The following is a 14831-nucleotide window of genomic DNA, read 5'->3' on the forward strand; positions in this document are numbered from 1 at the left end:
GGGAGGCTTCAGACTCTGCGCTGGGACCTTTGGGTGCTCTGCAGCTCCAGCAGAAGGATTCTCCAGATGAGAGACTTCAACAATCATTCCCACTGTGAGACTGATTTAAGGATGTCTGGAAAACCGACAGGGGGCGTCTCCTCTCCCTGCATACCCCCGCCCCCCATCCACCACCACCCCCCTCAGTGCGGTGGAAGAAGGAGGTATTGGGGATCTCCTCCTAGACAACAAACCCACATTCAAAGAGGGGGCACGCGAGTTACGTCACGCTCCGTGAGGAGGATATAACGGAGGTGCACTCAGTGCGTTTCTGTAGAGGAGACAAGTGGAGCATCATGCCGCGCGCACGGATCATGAGGCGAGAATTCTGTCACACACTTTGTCATAAAAAATAATTTTGGATGAACATTTCTGAAACGGACTTTCATCATGGGAAACTGTGTTTTTTAAGGGACACTCGAGGCGCAATTTTGGATACGGCTCACGCGTAATTGCGCACAAGAAAGTGTCCCATTAGCTTCTCCCAGTGCGCGTTGATCCCACCACTGGAGGTTTCTGCCATGGATCAGACTCAGCAATGTGTAGCCATGTATCTTCTGGTGCTGTCCCTCGGACTGCTGATGGACAGGGGGACTTGTCAGCACTACTTACTTCTGCGCCCCATCCCGAGTGACAGTCTGCCGCTAGTGGAATTAAAAGAGGACCCGGACCCGGTGTTCGATCCCAGGGAGCGGGACCTTAACGAGACCGAGCTGAAGAGCGTGCTGGGGGACTTTGACAGCCGCTATTTGTCCGTTTTGCCGCCCGTGGACGACAAATACACCGGGAACGATGAGCTCGATGACTATGATTTCCAAAAGGCCGGTGGAGTACTGCCGAAAGAAATCAGAGCGCTGGATTTCGATGTGCAGTTTGGGAAGAAGCACAAGCCCAGTAAGAAACTGAAGCGGCGGCTGCAGCAGTGGCTGTGGGCGTACTCCTTCTGCCCGGTCCTGTACACGTGGACCGACCTGGGGAACAGGTTCTGGCCGCGGTTCGTGCGGGTGGGCAGCTGCCTCAGCAAAAGGTCGTGTTCGGTTCCGGAGGGCATGGTGTGTAAACCCGCGAACTCGACCCACCTGACGATACTGAGATGGAGATGCGTGCAGAGGAAAGGGGGGCTGAAATGCGCCTGGATACCGGTGCAGTACCCGATCATCACAGACTGCAAATGCTCCTGTTCCAGTTAATACACAAAGACTCTGAATTATAAATTATAAGATCAATATTTTTGTGATTCCTTTTTCACGTGCACTACCGAGTGTAGGAATGTATTTTCTGTATATGCGGTGCCATGCAGTTATATATAGCTCCCTGTACAAAGTCAGTATTATTTGTAACCAGAGCCTACTTTATTTGTGGAGAATAATGGTTATATATTTTGTATTTATGGAGATATGGCGCATAGAGCCACGTGCTGTTTTTTCCATATTTGGATGAAGCAGATCGACCTCAGAGTTTAACGTGGATTATTGATACAGCCGGGTATCGGTGACTTGTTTTATCCTGTAAATTAAGGAAATGTGTTATTTATTCTTTATATTCGTACAATAAAACGACACTGAAATGACTTTAAAACTATTTTATTCTGTCTCTTCTTTCTGTCAATTCCAACCATCCTGAATGAGTGGACACCTTTAAGTCACCTGCCACATTGTGCACAATGTAAAGTTCTAACACTAACACCATTTTACGCATTGCCGACTTTTACAATCATGCACTTATATTCTGACCCACGGTGTACTTTGTTTCAATGAATGTATGTGGCACCACCAGTAATAGAAAAAAAGTTTCTTGTATATTGGATTTATAATGTAATATGTTATTGCAATGTTTGATTTATTCACAACATGTGGTCACTAGTTCTCTCCTGGTTAACCAACACTATCTAATCACTATAAAAGCGTCAGTCATACATCAGAGCCATTACATGCTGATAAAGGCAGGGGCAGGGATTCAGTGATTGAAGGAATCAGCAGCTGCTAACAGCTCTCATTCTTTCATCTGCACAGCCCCTCCTCTCTATTTGCAGCCAGCAGGAGCCCAGCTGATACTCCAGCAAGGAGTGTTTTACTGAATATCTTCCAACATTACAGGTTATTTTCTTTTTCATATAAATCAATCATGGAGAAACGGTCTACAGCGCTATTCAAATACAGATTAACACCCCGGGGTCTTTCCTGTAGGAAAACTGCAGTTAAATGCACCTTGAGAAATTCAACGGTAATTGATTAAAGGATGGATCGATGGTAAATGAAAGTGACATTGAGAAACACATTAAAACAATGAGCACTTAGCAGCAAAAAAGTAAAATAAAATTGTGACAAAAAAGCAAAAACTCCATGAAACAGATTCAAAGTATGCTCATAAAATGTGATAGAGGTGGAGTTTAGCTACTTTCTATACTGCTTTAGATCCTGCAGTGCATCATGTTTTATTAAGTAGCATGTGTTATTAGTGTTTAAATAGAAGAAGTACAATTCAGTAACTATAGCTGTTAGATAGTAAGAAGTGCAGTATTTTCTGAAATAAAGAAGGTACAACGTTTTGCGTTGCGTATAAACCATTAATAATAGTTATTGTGTACTTTAACAGTGTGTCTCTGCTACTTTTGCTGAAGTCAGAGATCTAAATATTTCTTCCACCACTGTGTAATCTGGGATTGCTTCATATTTGGCAGGCGTGCACCTTCCCTCTCATTTTACTACCACCATAACTACTACTGACTACTGGATCTGATGATGCCAGTTAATCTCTTGCACTCTCGAACTCTACTTTCTTTTTACATTTAGAAAAAAAAACATCATTAACAGATTCACAGCCACAACAAAAGGAAATATTGCAAATGTTCCCATAATCTAAAGCCCTGTGTGTTTGAACCATGAGTTTATAAAGATGGAGCCACTGGTTGGTCATGTAGAATATGAGAAGTAAAAAGAATAGTTTTCAATAAATAAGTTGCGTTAAGCTTCTGATTGTTGCGTAGCAGCTTCTCCCTCACACTGCCTAAACACAGCCCCCCCTCCCTCTGTTCTGCCACTGCTCAGTGGGGTAGACTGTGGGGCACCAGAAAGCCTGTGTTTTGTTTCACTTGTGTTTAGCCCCGTAATGATGCTCCTTAGCCTCAGAGCCCTCTGCACGTACACATGCGGCAGACAAATCCCCTGTACTTGTCACCGGATAGCGGCATAAGGGCGATGATCTCCACTATACAGCTTAAACTAACAATAATAAATAACCTTTCATGTAAGAGTGTCTGTGTTGGATCCGCATTGTTTGACAGTGATCCTCTTGTCTTTTCTGTTTGTCCTGCTGCACAAGGCTCATGATGGTCATTCTTTGCAGTTGACAAGCTGTGTGGATATCCACCTATTTCAGGTTTATGTGTCATAGTCAGGAGGGCGTTAAGGGATTAAAGGCTAGGCTGTTAACAGCTGCCCCTAAAAACACACATCATATAAACTTTCCCAACACTTTCTATTATATTTCAACCTTATTCTGTCTGTTATGTTGGTCTTCTTCCTAATCTATTACCATTCCCCTGTCACCTCACTGATAATATTTCAATATTTATTATTTTTCCAAACACATGGTAAAGATGCTGCCTTTCTAAAACTTCTGAGAAACTAAAGTTATTCCTCTTCAAATATTCTATCCTTCTCGCCATTAGTGCTGATACTGGTCAAACGATTGGGATGTTTATTCCATGAAAATGACGCATTTAAAATAGAACTGTTAAAAGTTGAGCAACTGAAAGGATAAGATGGAAATTAAGTTTTCCACTCTGTTATTGTATTATCAGATTACAAATACACACATGCATAGGACCTATGGAGATTAGGTCTGATTACAGATATGCACAAACACATGCATTCTTATAGAGAGGTGCCAGAGCGAAGAGGCTGCCAGGTTGTCCGGCACCAGGGAGAAGTTGGGGGTTTAGTGCCTTGCTCAAGGACACCACCGATGTGGAGCTACTAGTCCACACTCCAAAATGTTGCTCTGATCAGGATTTGAAACAGCGACCCTTCAGTTCCCAAGCCAAGTCCCTACAGACTGAGCAACTGGCGCCCCAAAAAGGATGCGCTGTAATGCTCTGAATTTATTCACTAATATATTTTGAAAACAACCCTATAACAAAAAGGTACACAAAGTGAAGAAAGCTACAGAAAAATCTTTTGACATTAGACATGTTTTCTTGCTATCTATTATATTTCAACCTGTTTTGTCTTTAGTGTCCTGCTGAGTGTATTTCCATGTCCCTGTCATCTCACTGTACATTTTTCTTCTTTTTTTTTACAACCAAATAGTAATTTCTATCCATCTCTCCCTCAGGTATCCTGCTGTAAGCGCAGGCAAAGTGCTGACGCCGGTCAAATGATTTGTGTGCGTAGTAATACGTGTTGACAGAGCGCTTGGTGCCTGCTAATACCAGCTGCAGACTGCAGGATGCAGGGCTGCTAATGCCCTTCGTCACTCCTGAGCTGCTCTCAGCTCTCAGCGTCGCCCGCTCAGCGTGGCGCTCGGCTCGGCTCGGCTGTCCGCACATCCCCGTAGCTCAGATGCACAGCAATGTAATGCTTTTAGCCGCCAGTAATCCATTTACTTAATGATCTCTCTGGGAATAGGCTCATTTTATTGCTCCTCTACTCCCTCCCTCTGCAGCCTAATCAACTTTCTTTTTTTCTTTGGAGATATTCTGAAGCCAAAACCTTGTTGCTGATTAAATTCTCCTACAGGGCTCAGATATTTTCCTGATCAAAGCAAACTTCTCCTTGTGAGCTATGCCAACAATATCAAACATGAGTTGTTCATTTTTCATTACAGATGATACAATTAGTTTTAAAATAACTCAGTCTGGCTCATTAATAGTCCAAAGGTAGCCTCTGTGGCACCTTCATCACGAATGCAAAAAGCACGCCAGCTAAGTTTGTAAAAGTCAGAGCTAAGGGGTTGTTTATTCCTCGAAAATGACAAATTTCAAATAATGCCGTTAAAAGCTGAGCACATGAAAGGATGTACTGTAACGATCAGGTCACCACTGTACCACAACTCTATAATAACATGATGAAAGCTAAAAACATACCTTTTGATCTTCACAACGCTGGCAGCCCAGAGAGAGATCTGACCGGAGAGAGAAACACATTTCACACAAGATAAATCATTTGAACTTAAAAAGACATGACAAAATTCTACATTCAACACAAGAACTTCATTTTCTAAATGTATTTGTTTCAAGAACTTCATTTGGGATTACTGACAAATATTATATATATCCACAGCTTTAAGTGGTAAATACAGCCCATAATACCGGCTTTAAACGTATTTATCCTACTTTTTAAAATGTTTTATATCGTAATTTAATAGTCTTTTATATGCATGGTTACTTTGGTTCATTAAACTGTGGATCGTTTCCAAAATATTCTTGCCTCAAATGAAGCACAGATTTGAAAAGTTTGTATTCCTGCCTTTATATTTTTTAGATAAATGAATAGAGATACTTACCAAGCCTGCACAAAAAGAAGAATGTGCCACCCTCGTGACTCCTGGTAATGAAACCTTTTTTATTTGGTTTTCATTTAGAGAACTAAGATCTGTCATAAACCTTTCTGAGTGATGGTAACTTGCATTTCATTATTATATGTCAGTGAAGACAAACCCTGCTTTAATGACCTGAGTGATTTGTCTGCGTACATCTGTCAATATGATCAAATATAAAGTAGCTGCTGTCCAGCTGTGGCTGCAGCAGAGGCCTCAGGGAAGCATCCCTGAATGAAGACAGGTGTTGTGGAACAGGGAACAGCTGTTATGTGGTTCACACACCTCAGATATAAACCTGACGCCTCATTTTTTCCTCCAATAATTTAGTTTATGATCAAATAGAAAGACCTTTATGTTAGTTTTCCTATACTTCCTATATGAACGTCCTATATATGAATTTCCTATATATGAACATTTTGTGTGTGCCACCGGCAGTTGGTTTCAGTTAGGTCTTCTGTTGCTAGTAGCAACAAGCACAATTTCAATGGTAGTTTCGGTTTAACTGATATTTTTGTCAGATCTGTGACCAAGCACATGCTGACAAGTATCTTTTTTTCTCTTCAACTTCCTTTTTGACCATTACCTGAAGCTATTGTTTTTAGTATGCCGTTTTATGATTGTTGATTTAGTTTTTTTTGCAATCCTTTTCCGCTGACTGAGCAAGCCATTCGCTAGCATGTTTGAGGCTGCCTTTGCATGGTTAGCGGTAAAGACGCTCTGTGCTGGCTTTGCCGTTGTTTTCGTATGGAGAGCGCGGAGCCATCCTACTAGGGGGAAGCTCTGCTTGAACTTTCCAAATAGCACAGTGTTTCAAATGATGTCAAATTGATTGCTGCTGACCTTTCATAGCCAACCAATGAGATAGATCAGCTGTATGAAAGGCTTCAAGGTCTTCAAAGCAAGGCACTGCACTTTGCCTTGTGGTGAGAAAATACCAAATCTTCCACAATGAGTTGCCAATACAGCAGCCTAAATAACTGTAAACTGAAACTTAAAGGGGCCCTATTATGCTTTTTGCGGTTTTCTCTTTCCTGTTGTGTGTTATGCTTTTGTGCATGTAATTGATATGCAAAGTAGATAAAGTAGCTAAAATCCCAAATTAGTCCCTTTTTAGTATATGAATCACTGTGGCTTTGTAAAAATACAAGTGATTCTAGTAATCCTTTTTAACATATTGTTTAAAACAGCTCCAGAGTGAACACACAAGACATACAAGTATGACTGTAATTTGTTAAATGAAGTTACATAAATCAGTGAGCACTGATTATGAGAAGCATTTATCACCGCCCCGCCTGAGCAGTTTGTTGGTGTGCAGTCCTCTGAACGGCAGACACGTCCTGTCAGAAGTTTTATTTGTTTGGTAAAGGATGCTGTTTGGCATGCGGCCCAGTTCATTGTGCTCTCCCACACATCAGATAATTGGAGGGCTTTCGAAATATCCTCTCTGCTGCTGCTGCTCCCCGTCCTGGTCACGATCTTCAAACTACGATGCGTGGCAAGGTTGATGTTGATATTTCCAGCATTTTTGGTCTGCTGTAAATTTCATGGAGCGGGGTTTGATGACTTGTGGGGAGGGATCCTGCTGTTAGATGTCCAGAGCTCGTTAATCCAAACCTCATCTGGTATGCAAGGTCAGACCCTACTTTGATGTGCACGGGCCAGCCCCGCCAAGTCTACAGAGTCGAGAGGGTACTGTTCGTTTACCAAAGATCAGGAACTGTAGCAACGCTGACACATTTTGGCTTTTGTCCACCAACTACTGTCTGGTTTGTTAAAGGGGCCTCTGAGCTCTCCAGCAGCAGAAAGCGCACACATGAACATTTTGCCGAGAAGCTATATCAAATACAAATCTTTTCCCAAACACACGGGGTAACCGGAGGAATGTGTTGAGCTTTCATGTTTTCCTCAGGGAGCCACCAATGCAGTTAATAAGAAGAAAGCACCGTGATAACACAGACAAAATAATCCAAATATTAGCAAGTATTAACCTACTGCCTCCATTTGTTCTCACCGTGGACTCACCATGATTGTCTTTGCGATAAATCTTCAAAAACAGCTTTTACTTCTCCAATCCCTAATCCACATAAAAACACAAGCAGCATTTACTAGTTTATTAATTTTGGATGAAGAGTTTTGTCTCTTAAACTGATTTGTAAGATCTTAATCCCCGGTTGCATCTTTGGTTCATGTTCCTTGGAAACAGAGAGGAATGAGTAGAAACAGTGTGTTTGTTATGTAAAATAAAGCAACAACGGCCCCCACTTTGCACCCGGTGCAGGAATTCACTGCAATTAACTCTTGAGCGTCACATGTAAATATGAAGGTTTGGGGCTCTGCGGGCAGGGGATCCTGACCCTTTGTTCTCCCGGGGCTTTGGCTGGCCGCCACACTGCCTCAGTTGGCGGCACCTTGCTATCATTTTCTCACAATGGCTGGCGTGTGAGCCGTCCATCATTCCTCTCCTGTGTCTCCCTGTTTCTCCGAAGCACCCCCCCACTGGCACCTCAAGCAAATTCAGGTTCACCCATTCCCAAGTGCTGTCATCATCCTGTCATCTTGCCCAACTGCACACGCCTCCTATAGGATATTTATTTATACTCTCTTATTATTTCGTTGTGGTTTGATCAGAAGAGATCATCTCTGTTTCTCAGATGTTCCTAAGGATTCCTGCAAATTGTTTCCAGGAACACCCCCTTTTTGATCGTTTACTAGCTGATATGATATTAATGGTCGGAATCATTTAGTCACTGAGGGTTAAAAGATGTTTTCCATAATCTTGTATCATCTGATATTAATGCAACAACAACTTGTATTAAGTTGGCATTATTTTGTCTGACAGATATATATATATATATATGCTCACTATGTAACCAACACAAAAACAAACAAAGATATCAGGGAGAAAGAAACCTGAAAAGCAACATAAAAGCCTGGTAATATCGTATAATAAGCATGGTAATACCCCCCCCCCCCCCCCTTTTTCTGGATGTTGACATGGACACAGTCCTAATTTCAACAGAAAGAAAGAGTAGTATAATATTATGCAGGAGATTGAGAAGCACGACTACATGTGAACTCTGCATCAAGATGAATAGTTTATGAAGGTCTGAAGCATTTAGTAAAGTTTTTCCTTTCCTAAACTTTAGCACAGAGTAGAAGCAGTGCCTGTTTGGGTCTCTTGCTAGCGTGTATATCACATTATGCCTAAGTGATCAGCTTTCTTGACAGAGCTAAGGTTTCTGGCACACTTCATGATGCTGAAAGACTACTGTTGGCCAATGAAGGACACCAGGCCAAACTCAGTGCTATTTGGCTGGAGGGGTAAGAGGCAATGCTATAACAAAAAACTTGAGGAGGGAAAGAGGAAAGTCAAAAGAGAATGATCTTAAGTTGAGCAGAAACTTCCATTAAAAGAGAACGTGAAAATAAGCCAGAGTTTAGCTGAAATGACAGTTTTGGCAGCCTTACTCAAATGCAGGGTTACCGAAAGTTAGTGTAACGTAAAGGTTATCAGGAGCAAAGCCCTCCAGCACCAGCAACGGAGACTAAAACAACTTCATGTCTCCATCCTGATGATACAGCACCCTCATTAACACGCCTGTGCGTTGCTGATATAATTGCCTTCTGTCAAGGTGCTGCACAAACATGTCACATAAACGCTGTAGGGTTCATGGAAACACCTAATGCATAAACCCAGATCTCAGCAGTGATATGTCAGCGTGTTTGTCTCTCGCAAATATACTTATCTTCATCATACTTGTTGAAAAGGAAAACTGCCTAAAACAGTATATCACCTTTGACCTGCAGGGTTATATGCTTGCAGTACATGGCATTTTAATTGTTATCAATTGTCACAAAATAGTTCAAGCACGTAATTCCTCCTAAAACCACACATTTTTAGGTTTCTGTTTTGGAGTTAAACCAACAAGCTACAACACGTTTTTAGTGAGCTTTAGTTGTTGGCAAGATGTGTTATTTACTTTGAAAATAACCTGGCTAACTGTTTCACCATGTTTCCAGCCTCTATGCTAAAACCAGCTAATCTTCTACCGTCTCCAGCTCCGCATTCTTACTGCATTTTCCAATATGCTGTGACTCGTGCCAACAACATGGTTATCATAAAGAAATCAGTTCAGAATCCGATTTTATAATGGTCTGTATTAGGTCATGTAATTCATTTTGTAACCAAGTTAACATGTTTGCACATTCTCCCTGAATACAAGTATAATATGTAACATCTCTGAACTAAAATATATAAAAACGTATGTTATATGTTTTGTTGAGTTATGTGATGATCCAAAAAGTTTCCCAAAAATATTTAGAGACTCAGAGAAATCTTTCATTTGAATCAAGGTTATATCCAATGGACTTTGAGCATGCGTCAGCATTGTGGTTGTGGACCGCTTTCGGTAAAAACCTCCACAATGGTGAACACTGAAGTAATCTTAAACGGGGGAAACCAATTGTAACTCACATGACCGAACGCTACTTCACGACAGCAACACACTCCCTAAGTAGTGGTTAATTACATTTTTTTCTAATAGATCAAAAACTGCTGTGCTTGCATCAATGAAGCGCATTAAAAAGTGTGAGACAGCACACAGTAATAACCCTAAGTAATTAGACGCCTCCTTCTCTTCCTGTCTCTACCTGTTCGTCATTATTCATAACATGCGGTGGATTTGCAGTCTAATTATATGAATTGTTATTTCTTTGATAGCACTTTGTGAAACCAAAAAACATACACAAACAGAGACATTGAATTGCTGCGTAAACTTCTGTCTGTCCACGAAATTGGATTTTCCCTCGTCGATTTTGATGAAATGGTATGATCACCAGAACTGTCAAATGAAATGACCTAGCTAACAGTAAACCTTTTAAACTTCACACTTAATTTATATTGGTTGGTTTGTGTGAACAGGAACCGGACCCGTACCAAAACGTATCAAGTCAATTGTAAAACATTTTGCTTTTCAATTAGACTCATTTACAAATGTTAGGTACCTCTATTTTGGCCCGCCTCAATTGCAATGCAGATCTGAACCTTCAGCCTTTTTTGGGAGCAAAGCAACCAACTGGTGCCTGATCAGAGGGAGGAGAAGCATGCTTATAAAAGAGAGGAACAAGGGAAGCAGGCGACAGAGTTTGGAAGTGTACAGATTTATCACCCAGGCAGCCATGGAGTGGAAAGAATTGCTGCTAGTCTGGAGAGTGGATTTCCACTTCAGTTTGATTCAGTGTGAAGTGTTTAAGACACAAATGTGGTTTCTGGAGATAAATGGGAAAGCCAGGCTTTTTCCGTGGAGACTGACACCTCTCTGTGTTCCGATCTATAATGAACTCTCTCCGTCGTAGTTGCCACAGTTAGTCGTTTACGGGGCTTTATTTGCTGCATGTGGAGTCTGTATTTGAAGCATCTCTTGTTTTGGGTTTAATTAACTTACTTCTTCTTACCCGGAGCAAAGTCCTATATTTTTTTCTGACACAACAGGAAGCCATCAGATTTGTATTTTCATTGAAGGAATACAAATGACAGCTGCTGCCTCATTGAAGTATTTCAGTGGATATGTGCCATCTAGTGGTACAGATGTGTGCAGATGCTTTCCATAGCTGCACTTAAAATGTTACTGCCAGTATCGGTGATGATAGATGCAGCATGCAAACTGCCATGATGGAAAAAAACTATTGTTCAGCATGTTAACTAGGGCTAGTATTAGCACAGGACATTAGCTAAGCTTTAATCTGATATATTTAGATCCAACCAAAATGAATCATGGTATATCATGCCCTCAAAACAGTGGATCCTAAAAAAGTTGTTTGTATCTCAGACAGAAGTTGTTTTCAATCATGTTACATTTATATATTTGTTTGGTAACATTTGATATCAAGATACAGTACATATCAAGTTAATGGTAGAATGCAGTCTTTATGCTGGCATTATCAAGTGCTTTATAATTATTAACAAAGAGGCAACATTATATGCATGCTTATGATCAACAAGTGATTGGTTAATAGTTGTACCTCAAACTAAAGTGTTACCATTTCTTTTTTATAAATACACTGCATGCCTATGTGTTTAAAGACAATTCCTTCTGCACTAAATGGCATGAACTGATGAAAGCTGAATGGCTCTCACATTCTGAGGTCATGGGCCCTTCAATGGCTGCTTTATTACAATAGCATGTTAACCTGAAGCACCGCTTGCGGTCTCAGAAGAAGCCGAGGAGCTGCAAGAAAATGATTACACCGCAATTATATCAGCCACTTTGTTGTGACTCCTCACTGCCCAGCTGTCTGCCGCCTGCTGCCAAGAAATTGATTAGTTTCACTGCTCCCCTAATAAGACTGTTAGACCAACAGCGTGAGCTCAAATAAATAAATGAAAGCTGCAGATAGGGAGACAGAAATAGATTAATATTGTCAGACAACGGCTTGTGTCTTCGTGCAATCATAGCTGGAAAACTGGCAGAATCAAGCAGAGATATCTCATTATCTGTGAGCAACAGTGAACAGCCAGAAGACTCTCACCGCGATCTAAACCTGTCAAACGTTCTCACACAGGACAGGCCAACGTCAAACAGAGAGTGTTTTGTATCCCCGGAGGGCTGAAGTACAACCCAGGCGGTAATAAAACTCAGGCAGACCATGTTGGTCCTGTAAACGTAATCTGCAAAGTGTTAATTACAACCTGGCGCCTCTGTGAAGCTGTGTGTGCTGGAAGTCAGCTGAGTCGTCAGCGGCGTCCTGATCTCCCCTCCCAAACAACACGGCCAAGCCATGGCGACAGCCTTGGAAACAAGATTTTCTCTCTGTTGATGACCCTGTTTGAATGGGCTGCTTTAAACAAATTAAGAGCCAGTCAGATGCCATGTTTGTGTGAGCCCTTTCTCCTCAGGGGTGAAGGGTGGGGGGGCCCCAGCCACAGATCCTGTGTTGTTTACTGTCATTCATGTGAAGTGTCGAGGGTTTGTGTGTTTACCACACAAACCCTCTCACAGATGAAACTCAATGAAAACGCTCTTAAAGCTGCGTGATGTCCCACAAAGCAAGGAGAGGAGGCTGCTGAAGAGCTGCAATGATTAATCCATTAGTCTATGGGCTAAGAATTAATTGGCACTATTCTTTTGATGATCCTGTACATTTTTACCAAAAAAAGCCAACCATTCTCTAGTTTCAGCGAATCTTGGAATGCTTGTCGAATAAGGAATTTCCATTTAAAAAAGGGCAAATGACAAAACTGTTTAATGAATAGTCGAGAACATATTTGACAGACTGATCAATCATTAAATAATCCTTAGTTGCAGCATTAGCTGTTCTGTTTTTATAATTTTCCAGTTTCTTATTATTTTCATTCATCGTCTTTCAGCTCTGTTTGATCCTGCAGAACTGTTTATACGTTTTGAGGAAATTCAACTTAATTCCAATACCTTTTTCTCCTTGCCGGCTCTCTCTGTAGCCTCAGAGGACAGGGTTCATTCAATGAGCCCCTCACTCAGATTTTGTTATTTTGTTATTGTGTAATGGCCTCCAAAGGTTGAAGGATGGCTCCTCTACAGGTCTCCCTGAGGAGCAAACCCTCTATCTAGACATTAATCTACTGCTGTGAGACAGACACGCTTGTTTAGCTAGCACAAAGCCCAGTAAGCTGTTGTCTCTGAGAAAAAAGCTGGCCGTCTCCAGAGCCACTGGAGGCTGCGATGGCTGGAGCCAGAGTAATGACCTGTGAAATTCACCGATAGAGTTGTCCTGTTGAACACAGGTCCGCCGGCACCGGGCCTTGTTTGTGGCCCTGCTGCTGATTTATCAGCGTGCTTCTCATGGTGCCACTGGCTTTATGGAGTTGTATGTGTTTTGACCAAAGGACCCCAGTTTTGGTGGAAATTAATGGCGTATTCAGGAATGTCAAAGCTTGAAGTCCTGTGTAAATATCATTTTTTACCTTGTTTTCTATGTTCAAAAGGAACAACTAGACATTAAATGAACCTGTAACTTGAGTAATTTACATTGAAATAAATAGTTAAGTTGTTTCTAAAATATTTGGCTAAATAGTCAGTATTTGTGCCCCATTTCCACAAGTGTATCATAGCAGCGGTTTTAAATATTTACACTGCTTTGTCCTGTGAAATGGTCAATATTTTCTCTCCTCCTCAATCGGATTAGGATGTGAGGCTGAGAGTTAAGGAGAGGAGCCTTTGAAGGTGGTAAGGAGAGAAGCTGTGTCTTCCCCAGAGCAGATTATGCAAAGATCAGAGGGGCAAACTTCCCGCTGGCACCTTCTGTCTGCTAGATACAGTTTGACTTTGTTACCTTAGTTTCACAGCAGAGGGAGATTCCTCCTTGTTCATGCCCTGTGGGGGTTAAAAGAAACTGCTTGCTGGAAGAGAAATGGGTCTTCTTGTCCAAAAAAAATAATACAAAAACTCCTCAGACTCTTTGTGGTACTCCCTTCGGTTATATTTTACTTTCTCTTGTTCTTTCTACTATTTTGTAGTGTTATAAGGCAATACATAATTAAGTAAGACGTCGGAAGAGCCAGACCAGTTGAGCGTGTCACAAACTACAGCAGAGGCTGATGGGTATTGGTTTTGTTTTCATGAATTAGGTCATAAATCATCATGGCAGTCCATTTATTATTGGTCAATATTTCAGTGTTGTACTAACCAACATTAAGAGTCATGCCAATAGAGTGTGTAATGAAAATTCATGGTTCATACAATGAAGAACACAAAAGTCATGTCATGTAGTTGATGTAACTGAGTTCTGAATTAATCAATATTTCATATTAACATTGAGTCGATGACTTTAGAAGGTTCATTCGCAGAGATAAACCACTGGTTTCCATATATTCTCCTTTCTTATCTATATCGCACTTTAAAATCATGCTTTTTTTCCCAATCAACAGGAAAACATTATTTGGGTGCTAAAAAGTCTACTTAGTGGTACTGTTTGATATTAAATGATACATGTCACTCCAAAGATCTACTAAATACATTCAATGAAAAATAGTTATTTAATATTGAACTGAAAATGTGTACGGTGTGCCTCAAGGCTCAGTTTTAGGTCCTCAAATGTGTTATCTTTAAACACTATGATGTCATCCGGATACACATCTGTTTTAATGTTTTGCAACAGCTTGTTGCCATTTACAAAACATTAGGCCCTGCTGCTACTTTTTCTAACAGTATGTTAGATAGACAGTAGTTATTGATGTCCAATAACATCTTACCACCCGATCAAGACTCACATTTTGT

General features: G+C 41.1%; 1 protein-coding gene across 1 annotated transcript; it reads left to right on the plus strand.

The window, feature by feature from the left end:
- Nucleotides 1–318: 318 nt before the first annotated feature.
- On the plus strand, nt 319–1611 carry nog1 (noggin 1). The gene has a single exon (XM_010792321.1). The coding sequence runs from the start codon at nt 561–563 to the stop codon at nt 1227–1229; it is 669 nt and encodes a 222-aa protein (XP_010790623.1). The 5' UTR covers nt 319–560; the 3' UTR covers nt 1230–1611.
- Nucleotides 1612–14831: the final 13220 nt, after the last annotated feature.

This window comes from Notothenia coriiceps, unplaced genomic scaffold (assembly GCF_000735185.1).
Source record: "Notothenia coriiceps isolate Sejong01 unplaced genomic scaffold, NC01 NC01_scaffold00036399, whole genome shotgun sequence".
Lineage (NCBI taxonomy): Eukaryota > Metazoa > Chordata > Actinopteri > Perciformes > Nototheniidae > Notothenia > Notothenia coriiceps.